General features: G+C 47.1%; 1 protein-coding gene across 1 annotated transcript in view; it reads right to left on the reverse strand.

The window, feature by feature from the left end:
• The window catches only part of CDH24 (cadherin 24), a 110,090-nt gene that overhangs the window by 25,158 nt on the left and 58,873 nt on the right, over nt 1-26,059 (reverse strand). Inside the window, 1 exon segment of the mRNA XM_075569102.1 lies at nt 5,361-5,614. Coding sequence (XP_075425217.1) covers nt 5,361-5,614 — 254 coding nt within the window.

Genomic DNA, 26,059 nt, shown 5'->3' on the forward strand with positions numbered 1-26,059 from the left:
TGTGTGACAGGACAGATAACTGTGTGACAGTGACAGATAGCTGTGTGACAGTGGCAGATAGCTGTGTGACAGTGACAGATAGCTGTGTGACAGTGACAGATAGTTGTGTGACAAATAGCTGTGTGGCAGTGACAGATAGATGTGTAACAGTGACAGATAGCTGTGTGACAGTGACAGATAGCTGTGTGACAGTAACAGATAGCAGTGTGACAGTGACAGATAGCTGTGTGACAGTGACAGATAGTTGTGTGACAGCTGTGTGGCAGTGACAGATAGATGTGTAACAGTGACAGATAGCTGTGTGACAGTGACAGATAGCTGTGTGATAGTAACAGATAGCAGTGTGACAGATAGCTGTGTGACAGTGACAGCTGTGTGACAGTGACAGATAGCTGTGTGACAGTGACAGATAGCTGTGTGGCAGTGACAGATAGCTGTGTGACAGTGACGGATAGTTGTGTGACAGATAGCTGTGTGGCAGTGACAGATAGCTGTGTGACAGTGACAGATAGCTGTGTGAAAGGACAGATAACTGTGACAGTGACAGATAGTTGTGTGACAGTCATGGGAGAGGGGTTGGCCCGGTATTAAAGCGGTTGCACCCCATATGGCCACCCCCTGACCTCACTTGGGAGGCAAGGGGTTAACTGGACTGCGGTCCAGTAATGTGTTTTTACCCTGCTTCAGCACCCAAATGTGTATTCCCCTGTAAAGATGTATTGTTCCCATTCCAGTGTCTGCACCAACACATACACTGGGATCTATGTGGGAGGGAAAGGGTTAATGTTCTGTGTTTATGGCCCTTTGTCCCTTTTCCCGCCTTTGCAGGCTCCATTTTGCAGTTTCTCCATAGGTCGCCATTGGGACTCAATACAATCCTATGGAGATTCCGGCGATTTGGGCCCGTTTCCGTAGAAGACCTGCAGGTGGCGCTCGAGAGGAGGAGCGGCGGTTCCCCATTGAAAGTGAATGGAGTAATGCATTTCAATGGGGATTCCTGGAAGCTGAACTCCGGAGACGAGCTAACAGCCTTCCAGACCACAAAACCGCAAGAGCGGCAACATTGTCAAAAAAGAGCTTTGATCGCGCAATTGGCGTGGGAACTAGGGCCTCGGTCAAGTTCACGGCCAATTGGCGTGGGAACTTTGGTTCTAGGGCACCCAGAAATAAAATTCCTTTTGCCCCTAGATGTTAGGAACCCCCTCACTTGACCCCAACAGGGTCCGACAATTAATGGCGACGAGAAAGGGTCGCGCCGGCCAGGAGGGTGCTACCATTGAATCCTATGGTGGCGCCGGCCCATGCATTTCCTATGGAGGCGCCGGCGCTATTGATTTTAATGGAGGGAAGCCGCGTGAAAAAACGGCTAAGTCAGAATGAGCAGAAACCTGGAACCCATAACTCCAGTTCTGTTCAACCTAGAGGGCTGAGATTCGGTCAGCATGTAGTCTTAGTTCCGGCAGGATTGCATGGCAAATACCGACACTCTCGGGGAACAGAACGGAGTCAGGGTAATTACAAAGTTTGGGTTTCTGCCATTGACTTGCATGGCAGAAAAAAGCCACTTTAGTAATGTGCTTTTAAACTGTATTTTTGTATCTCCGGTTCTGAGGGTCGTGGAAGGCTGATATTTGGCAAGGGTCCTCCGGCATGAGGACCTGGCAAATTTCAGCCCGCTCAGACCCACAGAACGGATTATTTTAATATGTGTAGATATTAAAGAATGTATTGTATTTTTGGTCCAGGGTAAAAGCCCGGGAAAGCCAGAGCCCAGATGGTATGTTAATGCTCAGGGGGGATACAAGTGGTCTACAATAAACCCCCTGATCAAAGGCTCCCCCACCCTGCTTGTGTATGCTGAAACAAAACAGAGCAGGACGTGGGTACTTGGGATAACTGTTGTGTTTCACACCTTGGGACAAAAGTTTTCCTGTCCCAAACAGACTTTCAGACGCCGGTCTTGTGGGAGGGGGGCTAGGGAAATGAGCCCCTGATTAGAATAATGTCCACCCCTGTGGGCAGGAATGACTTTGCCTCTCAAGTGAGGTGGCAAAGGGTCATTGGGTGGAGGTAATTGATGTCCAATGCCTGACACCCTCTGTGAACGTATAGGGCTGGAATCCCATATAAACCAGTGTAAACCCTATACCCATTATCTTTCGTGATGTCTTCATTTGAACCTGTATTGCTGAATAAATTGCCAATCCTGTACCTGATTGCTTCATTGTCCAACCCTTAAGTGTCCATTTCTTGTCTGTTATTTGTATCATCTTGTGTGTTCTCCTTCTTTAAGGAATAGACTATATTTATTATATCTAAGTCGTGTTAAATTCAATCCAGATATTTGGTGTATATTATACCCTGTCACAAGCTACCGTGACAGTGACAGATAGCTGTGTGACAGTGACAGATAAATGTGTGACAGTGACAGATAGCTATGTGACAGGACAGATAGCTGTGTGACAGGACAAATAACTGTGTGACAGTGACAGATAGCTGTGTGACAGGACAGATAACTGTGTGACAGTGACAGATAGTTGTATGGCAGTGACAGATAGCTGTGTGACAGAGACAGATAGCTGTGTGACAGTGACAGATAGCCGTGTGACAGTGACAGATAGCTGTGTGACAGGACAGATAACTGTGTGACAGTGACAGATAGTTGTGTGGCAGTGACAGATAGCTGTGTGACAGTGACAGATAGCTGTGTGACAGTGACAGATAGCTGTGTGACAGTGACAGATAGCTGTGTGACAGGACAGATAGCTGTGTGACAGCTGTGTGACAGTGACAGATAGCTGTGTGACAGTGACAGATAGCTGTGTGGAAGTGACAGATAGCTGTGTGACAGATAGCTGTGTAACAATGACAGATAGCTGTGTGACAGATAGCTGTGTGACAGTGACAGATAACTGTGTGACAGTGACAGATAGCTGTGTGACAGTGACAGATAGATGTGTGACAGATAGCTGTGTGACAGTGACAGATAGCTGTGTGACAGTGACAGATAGCTGTGTGACAGGACAGATAACTGTGTGACAGTGACAGATAGTTGTGTGACAGTGACAGATAGCTGTGTGACAGTGACAGATAGCTGTGTAACAGTGACAGATCGCTGTGTGACAGATAGCTGTGTGACAGTGACAGATAGCTGTGTGACAGGACAGATAGCTGTGTGACAGATAGCTGTGTGACAGTGACAGATAGCTGTGTGACAGTGACAGATAACTGTGTGACAGTGACAGATAGCGGTGTGACAGTGACAGATAGCTGTGTGACAGTGACAGATAGCTGTGTGACAGGATAGATAGCTGTGTGGCAGTGACCGATAGCTGTGTGACAGTGGCAGATAGCTGTGTGACAGTGACAGATAACTGTGTGACAGTGACAGATAGCTGTGTGACAGTGACAGATAACTGTGTGACACTGCCAGATAGCTGTGTGACAGGACAGATAACTGTGTGACAGTGACAGATAGTTGTGTGACAGTGACAGATAGCTGTGTGACAGATAGCTGTGTGACAGTGACAGATAGCTGTGTGACAGTGACAGCTGTGCAGGACAGATAGCTGTGTGACAGTGACAGATAGCTGTGTGACAGTGACAGATAGCTGTGTGACAGTGACAGATAGCTGTGTGACAGTGACAGATAGCTGTGTGACAGGACAGATAACTGTGTGACAGTGACAGATAGTTGTGTGGCAGTGACAGATAGCTGTGTGACAGTGACAGATAGCTGTGTGACAGTGACAGATAACTGTGTGACAGTGACAGATAGCTGTGTGACAGTGACAGATAACTGTTTGACAGTGACAGATAGCTGTGTGACAGTGACAGATAGCTGTGTGACAGATAGATGTATGACAGATAGCTGTGTGACAGTGACAGATAGCTGTGTGACAGTGACAGCTGTGTGACAGGACAGATAGATGTGTGACAGTGACAGATAGCTGTGTGACAGTGACAGATAGATGTGTGACAGATAGCTGTGTGGCAGTGACAGATAGCTGTGTGACAGTGACAGATAGCTGTGTGGCAGTGACAGATAGCTGTGTGACAGGACAGATAACTGTGTGGCAGTGACAGATAGATGTGTGACAGATAGCTGTGTGACAGTGACAGATAACTGTGTGACACTGCCAGATAGCTGTGTGACAGGACAGATAACTGTGTGACAGTGACAGATAGTTGTGTGACAGTGACAGATAGCTGTGTGACAGATAGCTGTGTGACAGTGACAGATAGCTGTGTGACAGTGACAGCTGTGCAGGACAGATAGCTGTGTGACAGTGACAGATAGCTGTGTGACAGTGACAGATAGCTGTGTGACAGTGACAGATAGCTGTGTGACAGTGACAGATAGCTGTGTGACAGGACAGATAACTGTGTGACAGTGACAGATAGTTGTGTGGCAGTGACAGATAGCTGTGTGACAGTGACAGATAGCTGTGTGACAGTGACAGATAACTGTGTGACAGTGACAGATAGCTGTGTGACAGTGACAGATAACTGTTTGACAGTGACAGATAGCTGTGTGACAGTGACAGATAGCTGTGTGACAGATAGATGTATGACAGATAGCTGTGTGACAGTGACAGATAGCTGTGTGACAGTGACAGCTGTGTGACAGGACAGATAGATGTGTGACAGTGACAGATAGCTGTGTGACAGTGACAGATAGATGTGTGACAGATAGCTGTGTGGCAGTGACAGATAGCTGTGTGACAGTGACAGATAGCTGTGTGGCAGTGACAGATAGCTGTGTGACAGGACAGATAACTGTGTGGCAGTGACAGATAGATGTGTGACAGATAGCTGTGTGGCAGTGACAGATAGCTGTGTGACAGTGACGGATAGCTGTGTGACATGACAGATAACTGTGTGGCAGTGACCGATAGATGTGTGACAGATAGCTGTGTAACAGTGACAGATAGCTGTGTGACAGATAGCTGTGTGACAGTGACAGATAGCTGTGTGACAATGACAGATAGCTGTTTGACAGTGACGGATAGCTGTGTGGCAGTGACAGATAGCTGTGTGACAGTGACAGATAGCTGTGTGACAGATAGCTGTGTGACAGTGACAGATAGCTGTGTGACAGTGACAGATAGCTGTGTGACAGTGACAGATAGCTGTGTGACAGATAGCTGTGTGACAGTGACAGATAGCTGTGTGACAGATAGCTGTGTGACAGTGACAGATAGCTGTGTGACAGTGACAGATAGCTGTGTGACAGATAGCTGTGTGGCAGTGACAGATAGCTATGTGACAGATAGCTGTGTGATAGTGACAGATAGCTGTGTGACAGTGACATAGCTGTGTGACAGTGACAGATAGCTGTGTGACAGATAGCTCTGTACCTGATGGCGCTGCTGTGTGAGTCGGGGTCCTGCGCCCACACCTGTCCCACCAGCGCCCCCGGGAGGAGGTTCTCACGTACACTCAGGGTGTAGGGGTCCTGGGAGAAGATGGGGGGCTCGTTCACATCCCCCACTGTCACCCGTACAGTGGTGACATCCTTAAAGGGGCCACGCCTGATATACTGAGGGTCAATGACCGTATTCAACACCTCAACGCGGAATGTGAAGGCCGGATGAGACTCAAAATCCAGGGGCTGGGGAGAGAGAGAGGGGGTGGGACAGGGAGGGCAGTGAGAAGGGGTGGAGGGGGCAGTGAGATAAGGAAGGAGAGGTGGAGGTGAGGGGGGACAGGGAGAGAGGGAGGCGAGGGAGGGAGGACAGGTGGGGGGGACAGGAAGAGAGAGAGGGAATTTAGGGAGGGAGGGGGGACAGGGAGGCAAGGGAGGGAGAGAGGGATGGTGGGGGCAGGGAGGATGGTGGGGGGGACAGTGAGAGAAGGAAGGAGAGGTGGAGTTGAGGGGGACAGGAAGAGAGAGGGAGGTGAGGGAGGGAGGACAGGTGGGGGGGGGACAGGAAGAGAGAGAGGGAAGGGAGGGAGGGGGGACAGAGAGGACAGGTGGGCGGACAGGGAGACAGGAGGCGGGGGGGGGGGACAGAGAGGTGAGGGAGGGCAGTGAGAAGGGGTGGAGGGGGCAGGGAAGAGAGGTGGTGGGACAGGGAGAGAGAGAGGGGTGAGGACAGAGAGGATAGGGAGAGGGGGGACAGGAGGAGAGGGGGATCGGGGACAGGGAGGGGGAGAGAGGGACAGGGAGGGGGGAGGAGGGAGTGGAGAGAGGGAGGGGAGACGGGGAGAGCAGGGAGGCGGTGGGGACAGGGAGAAGCGGTGCGGGGGCAAGGAGGAGAGGTGGGGGGACAGAGAGAGAGAGAGGGGTGAGGACAGACAGGATAGCGAGAGGGGGGACAGAAAGGAGTGGGGGATCGGGGACAGGGAGGGGGGTGAGGGGGTATGGGAACAGGTAGGAGGGGGGACAGGGTAGTGGAGGGGGACAGGGAGGAGGGAGGGAAGGAAACAATGAGTGGTGGGTTACAGGTAGGGGAAATTGTGTGAGAGAAGAAGGTGCCATGTCAAGTTATATAATGAATTCACAAAACTAACATTTCTCCTCTCTAACTTTTTTTTATCAAATCATCTATCTGTGTCTATTCATCCATCCACCTATCTATCCATCCATCCATCCACCTATCTATCCATCCATCCATCCACCTATCTATCCATCTATCCATCTATCTATCAGTCTGTGTGTCTATCTATCTATCTATCTATCTATCTATCTATCTATCTATCTATCTATCTATCTATCTATCTATCTATCTATCTCTCTGTATCTATCTCTCTGTCTATCTATCTCTGTCTTTATTGCTGGAGTCTGAAACGTATGAAAACGAATGATTCAGCACACTGATTTCTGTCCGGAGTCAGGCTTTGGACCATTTTCTCCCATAGATATTCGTTCTGATGCTAAGGAAGCCCTCAGAGAAGGGAGGACATGTTATTATTGTGCACCAGGGGTTTATATATCCAACAGGTGTATACAGGACTCCAAGAGATATAATTAATTCACATAACGAACATTTATCCTCTCTAACTTTTTCTAGCTATCATCCATCTGACGAAGTACCTTTGGGGTACGAAACGCGTTGGATAAGAGGGCGCATTCTGACACTACCTACAGTGTGTTATTACCCTATTTCTGTCACTTGGTCCCATCTCCGCTACTGTAATCTATGCTATCCAAGCTTCCGTGGTCGGCAGAGTGATCGGTGCCGCTGGATGACGTCACCCGAGGCGCGCTGCAAGTAGACGCCACACGTGCAGACACACGCCTGAAGCCAGGGACTGAGAGCCTGCTTCTATCTCCGTTACTGCAACCTATGCTATCCAAGCTTCTGTGGCTGGCAGAGTGATCGGCGCCGCTGGATGACATCACCCGAGGCGCGCTGCAAGTAGATGCCACACATGCAGACACACGCTTGAAGCCAGGGACTGAGAGCCTGCTTCCACCGCAAACCACCACAGCTAACACGTCGGGAGACAGCTGTACTCCAATCGGGCTGCTATATCCATGCTGAAGGGCTGCTGCCCTGCATTACGGCGTCCTGAGTGACATCACAAGCGAGACGTGAGAGGAGAAGGGGACTTATCCAGTGATCCTTACCCACCATCTGTTGCTGACTGGTAACATGTCCAAAACATGTACTGCTAGTAACTATTAAATTGATGTACGTGCAATACTCACCTGTTTTACCACTATATAATTTTATATACTACACTATGAGGTTTTTTGCGCTGTTTCTTTTGTCTTTGTATCTTTAGCCTTGGTCTTGGAGCCATTCCACGAATATAGCAGCATATCCTCACCATTAAAGTAACAGGTTTATATTATATTATATTAATATCACTGTATTATCACATTATAACACTGAATCACGATTATTAGAGCGCAGTTCACCCTTTGTTTCTATCATCCATCTGTGTCTATCTATCCATCCATTTATCCATCTGTGTGTATCTATCATCCATCTATCCATCTGTGTCTATCTATCCATCCATTTATCCATCTGTGTGTATCTATCATCCATCTATCCATCTGTGTGTATCTATTAATCCATCTATCCATCTGTGTGTATCTATCCATCCATCTATCCATCTGTGTGTATCTATCCATCCAGCTATCCATCTGTGTGTATCTATCCATCCAGCTATCCATCTGTGTGCATCTATCCATCTGTGTATCTATGCATCTATGTCTATCCATTTCTATCTGTGTATATCTACCCATCTATCTATCCATTTGTCTATATCCATCTGTGACAGGGTGAAGTCAAACCCTATCAATTATGCCTGGGAAACATATGTCTGAGTGCTTCATCCAGCACTCATAAGGGTTAATTCAGGTGGAAGTTAGGTAGTCAGGAAGTAAGCTGACACCTGAGAGCCAGGAAGGTAGATAAGGATCTTGTTACCAGCAGTAGCTGCCTGTGTCAGAGGAGAGCACATGGATAGATGTGCTGCTAGCCAGAAGGATACAGCACACTACTTACTGCAGCCAGATTTCTTTCATTTGTTTGCATGACTGCTTAAAAAGACTCTTACGGTTTGGGTATGGTTTAGCCAGCCAGCCTGCTAGCTAGGACTGCTGTGTTAGTCAGTTTTCTCCCAACGTGGAGCAGGATTTATTTGCTTAAAGGGACAGTGTACCCGCATGTTATGTTGCTGTGGAGAAATAAAGCCACTGAACGTTTTCATTTATCCTGAAACTACACGTGTGGACTGTTCCCTGACCTCGGCTACAGGCCGTCCTGCCACAGGTGGTGTCAGAAGTGGGATTTGGACGGGCCCTGTATCTGAAGGGCCACACAGACACAGACGGAAAAAAAAAAATGGAGACAATTTTTTCTCAGTTTTTTGAGCAACAGCTCCAGCTAGCAGAGAAACAAGCTGAGCGACAGGCCCAGCAAGATGAGCGACAGGCCCAGCGAGACGAAAAGCTACTCCAATTGCTGGCCGAAGGCCCAGCCCCAGGCAGACCAGGGATTCCAAATAACCCACCGGTGATGCTGCATAAAATGAAGCGAAACGAAGACCCAGAGGCATTTCTCCTCACTTTTGAAAGGGTAGCCACAGCCCACGGCTGGACAGTTGATCGCTGGGTAACGACTCTGGCTCCACTCCTCATAGGGGAAGCTCAGGCAGCCTACCAGGCTCTTCCAGCAGACGAGGCCATGGACTATCAGCAACTAAAGGCTGCTATTCTCGATCGCCTAGGCCTCACTGCAGAGGCCTACCGACAGCGGTTCCCGACAGTCAAATATGCAAACAGAGACAGACCCCGGGTCGTAGCCCACCGCTTAGTAGACTTATGTACCAGGTGGATACAACCGGAAAAACATGACAAGGCAGAGATCCTTGAACAGTTTGTGCTCGAGCAGTTCATACAGATACTGCCCCCCTCCTCCCGCTCCTGGGTAAAAAGACACGCTGCATTTTCCCTGAATTCAGCGGTCCGCTTGGTGGAAAACTTCCTGGGTGACGACACCCAACAGGATAGCTGGGAACGGCCGGTGCAAACACCAGTTGCTTCCGGTGATGCTAGAGGCAGGAGAGCAGACAATCGAGGGGTCTACAACCTGCCAGCTCGGGAGATCCAGTCAACCCGATCGGAAGACCCTTTCCCATCTCGGAGGGTTCCTGGTACAAACTCCCGCAGAGACGCCCATCCTGGGTCCGAGGCCACTGGATCACTCAAGGGAGGCCGCCACCCACAGTATTCCCCGAGAACCTGGACTCCTGTCACCCACCCGGTGGAGAGGATAACCCCACCAACCAGAAGGGAGGACCCCATCCAACAGCGGAGAGGTCCAAACACCGAGCCCCGTCGAGAGCTTCCGCTGATGACCGAGGTTGCAGATTCAGGAGATGATGAGATGGACTGTTCATATGGCAGAACCACTGCCACAGCTTGTCTCCAAGGGGACCACAATCCGTGGTTAGTCCCAGCATCTCTGGAGGGGACAAAAGTAAACGCCATGCTGGACTCGGGCTCTGGAAAAACCCTGAGCCTAGAGGGCCTAATTCCAAGCAATAGACTATCTTATGACTCTCCTTGGAATATCGAGTGTATCCATGGGGATACAAAGAGATACCCGACGGCGAACGTTCTACTGCGTATCCAGGATCAAGAGGCTAGCCTACTAGTGGGAGTTGCTCCCTGGCTACCTGCTCCTGTTCTAGTTGGCCGAGACTGGCCCTACCTCGAAACATTGTTGGCCCCTACTCCTACGGAGCCTACTTCTCTGGTACCGGAGAAGCCCGGAGACTTGTTCCCTTTTTCCCCAGAGATTTTTCCCCGTAGACACCATGTCCCAAAGACACGTAAACAGAGACATGCAGAAAAAGAGGACTGGTTAAGAAAGGCTGGGACTCTTGGTAACATTAGTCAGCCCAAAGGACTGCAGGTCATGGCCGGGGATGACCAGGGTGAGGAACAGATAGATACGGGAATAGTGCCAGACCTGGATCTTCCTGACTTCCATCAGAGACAGAGGGAGGACCCAGCTCTGGCTAGACAATATGAGAAGGTGGTACAGGTCAACAACAAGATAATGGATGAACAGGGTGTAAAAGTGTTTCCACATTTTGAACTGTTGAATGACATTCTATATCGTGTGAATAAGGTTACACAAACAGGGGAGGTCATTCGACAGATGCTAGTCCCTAAAGGGTTGATTAAAACAGTGTTCACCCTAGCCCATACTCTCCCATGGGGTGGTCATTTGGGCAGAGATAAAACCACGGACCGCATCTTGTCCCAGTTTTACTGGCCAGGCATACATGGTGACATCATGAAACTATGTGAGACATGTCCTGAATGCCAGTTAACTAGCCAAAAAGGACAGAAGCTGGCTCCCTTGGTTCCTCTGCCCTTGGTAGCCGTCCCATTCGAGAGAATTGGGGTAGATCTGGTCGGACCTTTAGAACCCTCTGCGAAGGGACATAAATTTATACTCGTTGTGGTAGATTATGCCACCAGATATCCTGAGGCCTTCCCTCTGAGATCAGCCACTGCTAAACAGGTTGCTCACAGGCTGTTAGAACTGTTCTCTAGGGTAGGACTTCCCCAAGTAATGTTAACTGACCAGGGAACAAATTTCATGGCAAAGTTAATGCAGGATATCCTGAAGTTATTGGAGGTAAAATCCGTCCGGACCTCAGTCTACCATCCTCAGACTGATGGATTGGTAGAGAGGTTTAACCGTACTTTAAAAACCATGCTTAGGAAGTTTGTGGACACTGAAAAGCGAGCTTGGGATGAACTTCTCCCTTTCCTGTTGTTTGCGGTACGAGAAGTTCCCCAATCATCTACAGGCTTCTCCCCGTTTGAGCTCCTATATGGACACCAACCTCGGGGTATTCTCGACCTACTGAAGGAATCCTGGGAGGAGGAGCCCTCCCCCTCCAAGAATACCCTTCAGTATGTCATAGACCTTAGAAATCGCCTAGACATGATAGGTCGGTTTGCTAAGGAAAACCTCAAATCTGCTCAAGAACATCAAGAAAGACAGTATAACCACAATGTTCGCTTGAGGGTCTTCCAACCTGGGGACCAAGTGATGCTACTACTACCGACATCAGAGAGTATACTCCTTGCGAAGTGGCAGGGTCCTATCCAAGTTCTCCGCCGCACCGGGGAGGTGAACTATGAGATCTCTCAACCAGGGTCCAGGAAGGGTAAACAAATCTACCACGTGAACCTCCTGAAACCCTGGAAAACGATGAGATCACTGTTCATCCACCCTCGGGAAGGAGAGACGGATTTGGGTCCGCAGCTTCCAAAGGGTAGTACGTACAATGACCATCAGGTTCCCATGGGAGGGCAGTTAACAACGGAACAAAGGTCAGACCTACTAGAATTATGTGACCAGTTCCCAGATGTTTTTTCGGAGCTGCCAGGGCAGACTAATTTAGTGTCCCATAGGATTGAGACAGAACCTGGCGTAAAAGTACTGTCCCGTCCCTATAGATTGCCAGAGGGCCGAAAAGACCTGGTAGAGAGGGAGATAATAGACATGTTGGAATTGGGCGTGATCGAGGAGTCCCACAGCGAATGGTGTAGCCCTATCGTGTTGGTCCCTAAACCAGATGGGAAGGTGAGGTTTTGCGTGGATCTGCGAAAGGTAAATGCTGTATCCAGATTTGATGCATATCCAATACCTAGGGTGGATGAATTGCTTGACTCACTTGGTAAAGCAGAGTATATCTCTACCCTAGATCTCACGAAAGGATATTGGCAGATACCTCTAGCGGAAGAATCCAAATGCAAAACTGCCTTCGCCACCCCTCTCGGGTTATACCAATTCGTCACTATGCCATTTGGGTTACATGGGGCTCCAGCCACGTTCCAAAGGTTAATGAACAAGGTACTACGGGCCCATAGGGCATATGCCGCGGCCTACTTGGATGACATTGTCATCTATAGCAGACACTGGCAGTCTCATATAAAAAGGTTAAGGGCAGTCCTAACGTCCTTAAGAGAAGCAGGGCTCACTGCAAATCCCCAAAAATGTGCCCTGGGTAAATCCACTACAAAGTACTTGGGCTATGCCATTGGGGGAGGGATAGTAAGGCCACTAGCTAGCAAGGTGGCCGCCATAAAGGAAGTCCCCACCCCACATACAAAGACACAGGTCTGCTCCCTTTTGGGGTTAGCAGGGTATTACCGGCGGTTTATCCCCAATTTTTCAGAAATATCTGCACCCCTTACAGATCTGACAAAAAAGAGTGCCCGACCCAAGTTAAATGGTCTTGGGAGTGCCAAGACGCCTTTGACATGCTAAAAAAGTGCCTGTCAGAGGGCCCCGCTCTTCGGAGCCCAGATTTTAAAGAGCCCTTCATCATCCAGACGGATGCCTCAGAGGTACGTTTGTGCTATACGGAAGGAAGGACTGGAGTTGCCTTAACCTCCGGTTCAACATCACGAGCCCAGCAGATGCCACAGCCAGTGGGGAGATTCGCAACAACTCAAGGGCTGCAGCTGCCTTCCACGGGAGTCCAGAACAAGCGAGAGGACACCGCTGTGAGCATACAGAGGACAGCTGCTGCACCAGAGGGCTACATTCTCCTATTCAGAGGGTCTCCTTGTGGTAACATTGTGCTGATGTCTGCACAGAAATGCGTTAATTGATCTGCTTTGATGTAAGCCTAATACTCACCAATTTTACACCAAATACAATTGTACTTAATTTACTTCACTATTTGCGTTTTGCGCTTTTCTTTTTGTTTTCTCTCTTAGTGCTTTGAGTGCCGAGCCACTCTTAGAGTTTAGCAGCATACGCCATCACGAATATATGGTTTGATATACTTTTATAATTTAGTATCACATATATTGCACTAGTTAGTTCCAATTGCACTTTAACACAACATTGTGTAACACTACTGTATAAGGTGGATTTTGTGTTGCGCACTTATTTTTGTATATCTGTAGGACTGGGAGCAGTGCTGTCTCAGCAATTTGATGGTGTTGAACACCCCATACTGTTCATCAGCAGGAAGCTGTTCCCAAGGGAAGTGAGGTATTCCGTTATTGAGAAGGAGTGCCTCGCTGTAAAATGGGCAATTGAGGCCTTGAGACATTATGTCGCCGGAGTACACTTCACCCTGGTCACTGACCATGCGCCCTTGAAGTGGTTAAACACCATGAAGGACACAAATCCAAGGTTGACCAGGTGGTATATGGCCCTCCAACCCTTCTCTTTTGATATTCAGCATAGACCTGGAAAGGACCATGGAAATGCTGATTTTTTGTCAAGAGAAGGAGTGGAGGGTCGGGCTTCAGCCATGTGGGACACTAGCCACACACAAACAGGGGAGGTATGTGACAGGGTGAAGTCAAACCCTATCAATTATGCCTGGGAAACATATGTCTGAGTGCTTCATCCAGCACTCATAAGGGTTAATTCAGGTGGAAGTTAGGTAGTCAGGAAGTAAGCTGACACCTGAGAGCCAGGAAGGTAGATAAGGATCTTGTTACCAGCAGTAGCTGCCTGTGTCAGAGGAGAGCACATGGATAGATGTGCTGCTAGCCAGAAGGATACAGCACACTACTTACTGCAGCCAAAGTAAGATTTCTTTCATTTGTTTGCATGACTGCTTAAAAAGACTCTTAAGGTTTGGGTATGGTTTAGCCAGCCAGCCTGCTAGCTAGGACTGCTGTGTTAGTCAGTTTTCTCCCAACGTGGAGCAGGATTTATTTGCTTAAAGGGACAGTGTACCCGCATGTTATGTTGCTGTGGAGAAATAAAGCCACTGAACGTTTTCATTTATCCTGAAACTACACGTGTGGACTGTTCCCTGACCTCGGCTACAGGCCGTCCTGCCACACCATCCTTCCACTGCAGCCAGGGATTCTGAGACATTACATGCAAATGAGCACACAGTGTCACCTGTTGCTTATGCCTGCCGTATTACACAGCTTTTCAGCACAGCATGGGTTAAAAAAGTGTAGAGCCAGTAAAACCTACTCACAGACAGCTGTTTCTACCTTTTTGGTCTCATCAGTGAGAGAATGATTATATTGGCTTTGCCATGTGAAGCTGGGATAGGTTTTAACCACACATTATATAACTTATGGTGGGTAACAAAGTGACAAAAACCCTCCACGTACAGTGTACAGCAAATATATATACCACGTGTGAGCACATTCACATGTCTCAGGCAGGTCTGCAACCCTGCTCTCCCCCATTATCTCTTAGCATGAACTGCTTCCACTGCAGAAAGGGATTCTGGGTAATGACATGCCCGGCCCAAAGAGAACAATGATATGAAACGACCTCCCAGCCAAAGCAATCGTCGCCAGTCTTGGCTTAGGTGTTGAAAACTTGGCCAAATAGGCTGCCTATTTGTGTAAACCTGTAGTGTGCGGATGTACCCTCGTGTGTACAGGATTCAATGTGAGCATGGAGTATTTTCAAGGGCTGTGTTTGATTGAATCGTTACATGTGGGTCACAGTTGATGTGGAAGCTCTTTAGTAATCTATCCGTCCTGCCCAAGGAATGAGAGCTTGGGCTTGTAGAAGAGATGGATTTGGGAAATGGATAGACGAACAATGACGCCTCCGCGTTCCAGGTTTCCAATCACTGTGCTCTCAGAATGGGGTTCTGTTTCATATAAAAGTTATTTGTTTGCAGCAAAAAGGTACGGCCCCCTCTTCTTTTTGCCTTGACTATTGAGCCACTGGCGGCAAAAGTACGGGACAGCGTCAATATCCAAGGCACATCAATCGGTAAAACCAACTACAACATTTCCCTGTTCGCTGATGATGTCATCCTCACACTATCTCACCCCCATACCTCCCTGCCCAACCTACAAAAGGAATTATCTGATTTCGGCAAGATATCAGGTTACAAAATTAATAGTGACAAATCAGAAGCCTTGAAATCTTAATCTTTCGGAATCAGAGATACAATTGTTAAAACTAAATTTTAACTACCGGTGGAGCCCTTCATACATAAAATACTTGGGAGTAAAGGTATCAAAGGATTACCGCTCCCTATACCAATGTAATTATCCACCTCTTTTTGGTAAAATTAGAAAAGACTTGGATAAATGGGAAGAATATCAAATTTCCTGGATCGGGAGAATGGTCTCAGTCAAAATGAACATACTCCCTAGATTTTTATACTTTTTTCAGACACTCCCGATCCGGGTCCCTGGGTCGGAATTAAAAGATATCCAAAACAGAATATTTAAATTTATTTGGCAAGGAAAAAGATCCAGGGTCGCAAGATCAGTACTAATGTCGCCAAGGGCGAAGGGGGGCATGGGGGTGCCAGATATTTCGAGGTATTACAATGCAGCTCAATTAAAACAAGCGGTTGAGTGGAACTCAGACCCAGACCAGCTCTGCTGGTTAAAGATCGAGTCTCACTATGCCAAAACGCCTTCTCTGCAAGCGAGCCTATGGGCGACGGACAGAGGCGACAAGGGGGTCAGCAGATTTGAACTAGGAGCTATGGGCCACACATGGAAAATATGGCAAAAGTCTAAAAACAAATTCCAGCTTTCGGCCCCTGGCTCACAACTCACTCCACTGTACAATAATCCGGAGTTCCCTCCCGGATGCGAGACTAAGCAATTTGAACAATATTCAAAAAAAGGTATCAGAGCGGTGGGCGACCTGCTAGGCGACAAGAAGTTCCTGAGCTTCCAAGAATTACGTAACACATTCGATGCCCCTGACCTAGATGCATTCAAATTCCTCCAAATGAGACATTTCTTACAAAAATTGTCCCCCACGTTGGAATTCCCACCTCTCACAAAGTTTGAAAAACTGTGCCAGGAGGACACACACCAAAAAGGCCTTATATCACGAATCTACGCTGTCCTGGAGAAACAAGCGAGTCCCGCTGCACATGATTACAGGCTCAAATGGGCAGCGGGACTTAACATGGTTATAGACAGAGAGGACTGGGAAGATATATGGGACGCGGCATCAGGAACTTCCGTATGCACCAATATCAAAGAAAACATATATGAGATAATGTTCCACTGGTACCTTACGCCAGTGAGACTGAAACGAATCTACCCCCTGGCTTCTGATCTATGCTGGAGAGGCTGTGGACAAAAAGGGGACATGGCCCACATTTGGTGGCTATGTCCAGAAATTCAGAAATATTGTCTCACAATTCAAAACCTAATAAAAGAGGTCACAGCCCTCACAATCCCTTTAGATCCACTGACCTACATACTGGGCAGGCCGATAGAGGAAATTGACCGCCCAGTATGGAAATTAATCTCCTTCATTTTAACAGCAGCGAGACGCTCAGTGGCGTCCTCTTGGAAGAAAATCGCCCCTCCCACGGCACAAATGGTGAGAAAGAGATTAAACGCGGTTATGTTAATGGAAAAACTGACAGCATTCCTCAATCACTCAACGGAGCGGTTCTGCACTATATGGGAACCCTGGCTGACCCACTAAAGGCATCTACCACATTCTCTCCCCAATTTCAGCAACTATCTGGGACCGCTGGAGGGACACGCGAGAAGTACCGCCGGGGGGTAGAGGGGAACCCAAGTATTCCCTCGATTTTTTTGATCACTTAAATCTAACTCATTAGAATTTGTGCTTCACTCACTGATATGATCCAATAAGAATGGATATTTGGGATATTACATGTTGATTAGGAGGTTTCATGCATTCTACTTTGTATAGGAAACCGACCCCAGGGAATTCCATTATGAAGGCACAGAGCTGTCATCCGGGAGTTACAAGTGATAATATACCATTTGAAGAGTTTTTACGTGTCTAGCTATCCATCCATCTATCTGTGTCTATCTATCCATCCATCTATCTGTGTCTATCTATCCATCCATCTATCTGTGTCTATCTATCCATACATCTATCTGTGTCTATCTATCCATCCATCCATCTATCTGTGTCTAGCTATCCATCCATCTATCTGTGTCTATCTATCCATACATCTTTCTGTGTCTATCTATCCATCCATCTATCTGTGTCTATCTATCCATCCATCTATCTGTGTCTAGCTATCCATCCATCTATCTGTGTCTATCTATCCATACATCTTTCTGTGTCTATCTATCCATCCATCTATCTGTGTCTATCTATCCATCCATCTATCTGTGTCTATCTATCCATCCATTTATCTGTGTCTATCTATCCATCCATTTATCTGTCCATTCATTTGTGTCTATCTATCTATCCGTGTCTATCTATCATCTATCTATGTATATCTATCTATCCATCTATTCTACATCTGTATCTGTTTAAAGTGATGCTTTAACCAAAAGACTGTTGGCTATAGAATACAAATGAGACTGGTTAAATAAAGCGAAAAGAAAAGAGCCTATAAAATTAATAGAGAATTTTTATTGGTTCCAAAAAATAAATCTATATCACTAAAGATCATTAATGTGATGTATCTTTTAGCCGCAGTTACAGCTCCGCACACGTGAAGCAGTAAAGATACGTCGTAAAAATGGGTTAATTTTAACATGGGAGCCAATTTTGTGGGAAATAAGTCCTAGAAAACCTTGTGTCATCTCCAGACTTACTAAGGGAATAAAGGGGAGAGGTGGACGTGTATTCATTAACTCCTGATCTAACGAGGAAATGCACTGAGAAGCCAAAAGCAGGGGTTCCCAACTAGAGTCTTCACGGACCCCCAACGTGTCCAGCTTTTCAGGATTTCCCTGCTTCAGCACAAGTGGCTCAATCAGTGGCTCAGTCACCTGTGCTGAAGCAGGGATATCCTGGAAACGTAACCTATTGGTGGCCCTTGAGGAGTGGAGTTCGCCACACCCTGGCCTTGGGGAGGATTCAAATGTGGTTTCTGTAAACACTGTCCATGTGTAAGGAAGGCTGATGAGTTTCATGAATCGAGCAATAAAAAAATAAAATCATTTTAAGATCAAATCATTTCTGAATTGTTCATCCGAATATGTTATATAAGGTTTGTGTGGAGGGAGGGGGAGGGGGGAGGAGGAGATTTCACCAGCAACAAAGGAAATGGTTCTTTACAGTAAGGGCAGTTACAGTGGCCTTAGGGAGGACGCGGGGCATTTAAATGCATAGGAGATACCATAACACCATAACAGGGCCTGTATCTCGGGAAGCAGGGGGTCCCCGGACCTGAAAACAACACAGTTCTGCTTCAAAGACCGCGAAGCAGAGGAAAAGACCTCCCAGCCCGACGCTACAAGCCTGGTAGACAGCTTATATCACGCGTAGGCTGAATAAACCCTTGGCACAACGGAGACCAACCATGTAGGGATAAACACTGTAGCCGTAATGAAGAATTGATCACATTGAACGGGAGAACCCTGGACACGATGGGCCCTTGGTCCCCCTAAGGGAACCGACGGGTCCTCGCCTAAACCAGGTAAACCTTTAGTGATGCAGGTAACAGCAGACAATCTCCAGACGGCGTACTCACGTCCAGAATCCAGGTGGGTTGAGATCTCCGATGCAGGCAGCGTACGTCCAGGGGTAGCAGGAACAAATAAGCAGGAGGAAAAGACTTGGAGCACAACTATAACAGAACGAGAACTGGAGGCTAATAGAAAAATAACAAAATATTTATTGGGACATAGCTAATTAAAAAGTGAAACCTCTAACGCGTTTCTCGCATGGTGCGCTTTATCAAAGAGATAAAGCGCACCATGCGAGAAACGCGTTAGAGGTTTCTCTTTTTAATTAGCTATGTCCCATTAAATATTTTGTTATTTTTCTATTAGCCTCCAGTTCTCGTTCTGTTATAGTTGTGCTCCAAGTCTTTTGCTCCTGCTTAGTTGTTCCTGCTTCAAAGACCCCCTGCTCATCTACACTAGTAATACAATTCAAATTAAAATATGCGGTAAGAACCAATACACATCCCACCCCCTATGCCCCCAGATAAAACCATTATTTATTTATTTGAACACAGGATTACATAGGCGGGCGGAGGTCTCCGGGTGGTCCCCGTGGGTGTCCGGGGGTCCTCAGGTGGTTCCCGTGGGTCCCCGCTGGTCTGTGGTACCATTGTAAAAAAAATAAATAAAGATGGCCTACATTTCAATAAATACACCCCCCCCCTAAACCCATACAGTACAGTAATATGCAAAATAACTATTATCCAGATATGGATAATAGATTATTTGCCCATTATTAAACAAAATATTAGCCAGCCAGCATAAATAAAGTAAATAAAACAGTTCTACTTACCCCAGCCATTATGAAGGGTGTCCTCGTCAGCATACTGCAGGGCCATGTCCTCTGATGCCAGCAAGAATACATTAAAAAATACAATCTAATGGCCTCTAACCCCTTAATCACCTTAGCGGTTAATAACCTTCCCCCACTATCCACCCGGGAGGCCTAACCACCCACCCTGGACCCACTAAACCCACCCTGTACCCATTGATTGGCATAATAGTACATCATACCCATACAATATGGACATGATAAGCTACTATAGCAGTCAATGGTCACCCTAATACAGAAGCATGAATGTCCAAAATACACAAGAATAAAACATATACAACAGTCACCTAAACCCCCAGAAACAAAAATTAAAAGCACTAGCCAACCAAGCAATTACCTAAATAAAACCACTAGCCAATCAATTCAAGAAATAAAACCACTAGGCATTCAATCAAATAATTAAAACCACTATGCAATCAATTACATAAATCATACCACTAGCCAAACAATACATGTAATACCTAAAAGCAGTAACCAACACAACAATTAATTCATACAACCACTAGGCAGCACATTAATTAAAACCAGTAGTCAACAAAATACATAATTAAATAAAAACGCTAACAAATCTGTCAAAAAAACAATAAACAAGCTATCACAATTCAAAACAATTTAATCTAAACAATAAAAAGAAATAGAAAATAAAACAGTCAATAGAAGAAATGCATTTGGCCAAAAAATGCATTGGCTCCCACTGTATTCATCTGTACCCTAAACAGGCACAGATTAATACATTAGCAGTCATTGGGCAATGAAAAACATAAAAAAAAAAACAATAAAAAAACCTGTAAAAATAAAAGTACATACATTCAATATTTATCTTACCTTTAGAAGCGTTGGCCCTCCGAACCCTGGGGAATCAGCAAGCTCTCGTACCGTCACAAAACTCAATCCAACGCCATCCACCGTGATTGCTTGGTTGGCTAGTGTTTTTTATTTTTATTTCTGGGGGTTTAGGTGCTTTTTATATATGTTTGATTATTGTTTATTTTGGACATTCTCCTGCTAGGACAGATTAACCGAGAAGACTTCCTCCAGTGCATCTGTTCTATCTGCTATTTCCCTGGTGGAGAAGTGACCCATAAGTCCCGCTGCGATACACCCGACTTTCAGCCCAAGGCGCGGCCAGCGACAATGCCGGGCCAGACAGAGGTACGGGCCTTCTACACTACGATTGTGAGTTACAGAGACTCATGAGACAAGCTTCCCCTAGGGAGGAGCAGAGTTGTCTGATGGCGATCTACAACTTATGCCACCCTGAGCGGAGAGTAGAGAATGCGGCCTATCTGAGGTTTTATGCGGACTGGACCGAAGAATCGGGAGCGGATGCTCCAAGGGATCTGTGAGTCCCTGCTATGGACTGTAAAGACAAGTTACCTGATGACCACCCGGGAGGAGGTTGAGGCCCTTCCGCCGTTGGAGCAGGAGTGGGACCGCTGCCTGCAAGCTGTCGCCAGCGACGTCGAGGTGTCCCAGTCATCTTCCCCAGTAAATGTGTCCGACGCTGCGTTGGAGAAAGGCGAGCTGGAGGGCTCCATCGTGATGCTCCGGCCGGAGTTTCATTCTCTCGTTGCCGGAGACGTAGTAGCAGCCAGCCGGAACGAGCGGGAGCGCCGTCCAGGATCCGTGATGTCATTGGAGGTGACCCCACCCGAGCGGAGGACTTCCAAGGACCCGGAGGATCTTCGTGAGGCATCAGAGGTGCCTGCTCCCGGACGGGAGAACCAAGCGGATGCAGCGACACAGCGAAGCGGTGAGGATGCACTTGGTTTCCAGACTCCTGAGATGACTACAGCCCCGCGGATCGGCGAGAGTGCTGCGGCCCAGCTGGGGCCAGCGGAGGGATCCACCGTGGAGGTACCAGACGGTACTTCTTTCTCTTCTACAGATGTCCCCACCCTTCCGGTGGCACAGGAAGTTGTCATCGCGGATGCGGACGCCGGGGCGGATGCGGAAGCCGTGACCCCCCCTCTGGTTGGTAAGACTGAAATTGACACTTTCTTCCAGCAGAGCCATGCTCGGGGAAAGGCTCAGGAGCGCAAGAACAGTAAGGACTCTAATACTCTTCAAGTGCTTGCGGTGGTGGGCCGAGGCAGGCGCGATGTTACTGGCACCTCGGGACGCAATGCTGCGCCTAAGGACTCACTAGGCATTTCCTAGGACTGGCCCATCTGGTGTAAATCTTCCCCTTACTTTAGGGAGGGGGGTGGGTTTGATTATGATCTAGCTGGGGAGGAATGTCTGAGTATGCTTTGTTTTCCAGAGAAGCGTCAGTCAGGTCAGAGATCCAGACCCTCATCAGTTGTAGATTCTATGAGTAATCTAACTGTTCAAAATGTGGGGAAGTAAATTACCATGGTGGGACTCCATGTTTCAGGGTTATGTACCCCACATGAGTAGAACCCGTTTGTTGTTAATTACATGGGATACCGTAGACCATTGGTGGGAAAAAGGGGAGTTCACTGCTGAAGAAACTGCAGAGACTCTCAGGGAGCGAGATAAGGATATCAGTCTAGGGATAATATCACCTTCAGGCTTGAAGGTGGTGTATCAAGAGAAGGTCCCCAACAAACCACTATTTTGGGTGCTGCCAGGGCAAGCCTGTGGGCAGAATTTGATTAAAAATAGTAGGGCAGTCATCTATGTCAACTGCAAATTTAGCTATTATACATAAAGAATGTAGAGCCCCCATGCAATATGGTAGCTACCATCCACTCTCCCTGCTGAACAACTATTTAAAACTATATAGCAAAATCTTGGCGAATAGATTGAACCCCATCCTGCCTAAATTGGTACACATTGATCAAGTTGGATTCGTATCTGGTAGACAAGCGTCAGATAATACTAGAAAAATTATAAATATAGTTGATCATGTCGATCTTACGAAAACCAAGGCCATTTTGTTAAGCCTAGACGCAGAGAAGGCGTTTGATACAATAGATTGGATTTTTCTAGACAAAACACTTCAGAAATTTGGATTTAAAGATTCCTTCCTAGAAGTAGTCCGGGCGCTCTATCAGAACCCAACAGCTATGGTAAAGCTGTCTGGGGATAATCCGGACCCGATCAAAATAAAAAATGGCACAAGACAGGGGTGCCCATTGTCCCCTCTCCTTTTTGCCTTGATGATCGAACCACTAGCCGCCAATATTAGAGCAAATGTAAATATAAAAGGAATACCAATTGGAAAAACAAACTATAAAATGTCATTATTTGCTGATTATATTATTTTGACCCTGGCCAGCCCCCAGACTTCCCTACCCAATCTGCAAAAATCATTAACAGATTTCGGGAAAATCTCAGGTTATAAAATGAATAACGATAAATCTGAGGCTTTCAATTTGAACCTTCCAGAATTGGAGGTTACATTATTAAAATTGAATTTTAATTACAGATGGAGCTCCTCTCACATTAAATATTTGGGAGTTAATGTGACTAGGCACTACCATTCTCTATATCAGAGTAACCACCCGCCCCTGATTGATAAGATTAAAAAAGATCTGGCGAAGTGGGAGGGATACAAATTATCATGGATAGGGAGAATGATATCAGTGAAAATGAATATTCTCCCAAGATTACTATTATTATTTTCAGACTCTCTCGGTCTGTATCCTTAACTCTGAGTTGAAAAATTTACAAAATACAATTTTTCATTTTATTTGGCAGGACAAAAGGCCCAGAATAGCTAGATCAGTTATGATGACTTCAAAGATAAGAGGAGGTTTGGGTGTGCCAGATATATCAAGGTATTATCAAGCTGCCCAATTAAGGCAGGTGGTTATGTGGAACACTGATCCAACCCAAAACTGTTGGCTGGCTATAAAAGCCCAATATGCAAAAACGCCTTCTCTGCTAATATGTCTTTGGGCCACCGATAAAAAGGATAGGCAAATAAAAAGGTTTGAGTCAGGTACGATGAGACATACCTGGGGGATCTGGACCAAATCCAGGAGAAAATTTAAACTTATGTCTACTACATCTCAACTCATTCCGCTTTTTGATAACCCTAACTTCCCCCCAGGATGTGATTTCAGACAGTTTGACCAATTCAAAGCAAAAGGAATCGGAGCGATTGCTGATCTACTGAGTAAAGGAAGGTTTTTGAGCTTCCGAGAACTTCGAACTAAATATGAAGTACCAGACCTGAGCATGTTTAAATATCTCCAGGTTAGACACTTTTTTACAAAAAAATTCACCAAAATTAGAATTCCCCCCTCTCACCAAATTTGAAGCACTTTGCTGGAAAGATAATCGCCAAAAAGGCCTGATCACAAAAATATACGCCGGGATAGAAACCGCGGTTGACTCAACCGACCCATGGATATATGACCAAATGGGCTGTTGATTTGAATAGAGAAATTGATAGAGAAGACTGGGAGGATATTTGGGCGTTTGCCGCAAAAACATCTATACGCACCACAATCAAAGAAAACATATCTAAAATACTGTTTTACTGGTACCTTACCCCAACTCGACTGAAGCAAATCTACCCTCTGGGGTCCGATCTTTGTTGGAGGGGTTGTGGAGAAAAGGGCGATATGGTCCACATTTGGTGGTCATGTCCGGAGATAAAGAAATATTGGATCATGATCCAAACTCTTATCAAAGAGATAACGGATCTGCCCATCCCTGTCGACCCACTGATTTTCTTACTTGCAAAACCCGCGGAGGATGTGGGTCTCCAAATGAGGAGACTAACATCATTCATTCTGACAGCGGCAAGATACGCTGTTTCTGCGGCATGGAAGAAAATAGCTCCCCCGTCCAGACAAACGGTTAAGAAAAGGATCAACGGAGTAATGTTAATGGAGAAAGTGACTGCGTTCCTGCAGCAATCCACGGATACATTTTATAAGACATGGGGACCATGGCTGAATCAGTAGTTGGGCCCAATTTAATTAAATCTAATTAAAATGAAGTTGATCTGATGAAAGGGTTGGGATGAGGATTGCAGTCGCACTCGTGAAAATAAAAAAGATTACTAAGCATGAGCTGTATCTTATCAGAAACAACAGTGTGTAGCCCTGGGTAGTTTGGGGGCTACAGTTCTTTCTCCTCCTGTGCAATAATCCCTGGTAAGGGCAGGTTTGCCAGGAGTAATCATGGGGTTTTCCCCCACACACATGTGCTGTGTAGTATTCAGTGAAGATACAAAATACAAATACAAACCAGCGCCCACAGTATGAAATAATGTCCAATAAGTCCAATGGGGGAAAGTCCAGTGGGTCCAAAAGAATGTGGAAATACAAATCAATGGGTCCGTGACATGTGAACAGATAAAAAAGAAATTATCATTGTGTATACTGTTAATCATGAACTACATAAAACAAACAGGTGACAGACAACATAAGGCCTCGGACATGGTCAAAAAGACTGTGCTGAGGCGCGCTGAGTCGCGCTGAGGGGAAACATTATCCCTATCAGCGCTGCTTTAGACGGCGGTTCCGCAGGCGTGCGTAGGTGTGTGGAACTTCAGCCGACAAGCCAATTTTAGTTTTCCCGCTGAGGGAAGCGCAGGGCCGGTCACGTGACTGCCAGAAGCCAATGGCAGTAATTGACGGGGCGCTCTAGCCCCGCCTCCCGCTCCTCCTCCAGGCCCGCCTCCCAAAAGCCTCCCACCCGGCACACAAGTGCGCTCGCTGACGCTCATGCAGGGACAAGAAAAATCATACCCAGCGCCGCTCCCTGCACCATGTCCCAGGCCTAAGAGTACATGTAACACAGAAGCTGAAAAAATAAACTATTTATTAAAACAAAGGAGCCTGCTGCAGCGGGTCTTCAAGACTGTTCCTCTTACTCCATCAGGGAGTAAGGGAAGAGCTAGAACTGCTTTCAGTGCCCTTGACTGGGAGTATATGGTCAGGGACTTCCTTTGGGTTGGCAACCTATGATGAGCGGCTGAAGACCGGCTACAATGATGGGCAGTCTGCCATTGTCTGACGAAATAAAATATGCTGTTGCCATAACTCTTCTTACCTGAGCCTGGAGTCATTCAGGGAGAAGCTGCACATACTGCTGCGGCACAGTTTATTCGAGCATTTGCCCGTTCTGTGCCGCAGCAGTAGCCTGGCGCGCGCCCGAGAGTGACGGGCGCGCGCTGAAGCAGCGGAAGAGCGCCCTCCGATCGGGGCGCTCTCCCTACCGCTGCCGGGTCCGCCGGGTCCCCCGGAACCCCCTGCCGCTGTCCCGCGATCACGGGACACCAGGGCTCCCTCGGGGAGCCCCTGGACGCGCGTGCAGGGGGCGCACGCTCCCGAAGACGCGTGACCGCGCGTCTATGACGCGCGGCACGCCGAGGGGCGGCCACTAGCAAGCCGGGAAATCTCCCGGCTTGCGGATCTGGCCGCAGTGTAATAAACTGTGTCGCCAGTGTAGAGGTT

The sequence above is a fragment of the Ascaphus truei genome, chromosome 13 (genome assembly GCF_040206685.1).
Source record: "Ascaphus truei isolate aAscTru1 chromosome 13, aAscTru1.hap1, whole genome shotgun sequence".
Lineage (NCBI taxonomy): Eukaryota > Metazoa > Chordata > Amphibia > Anura > Ascaphidae > Ascaphus > Ascaphus truei.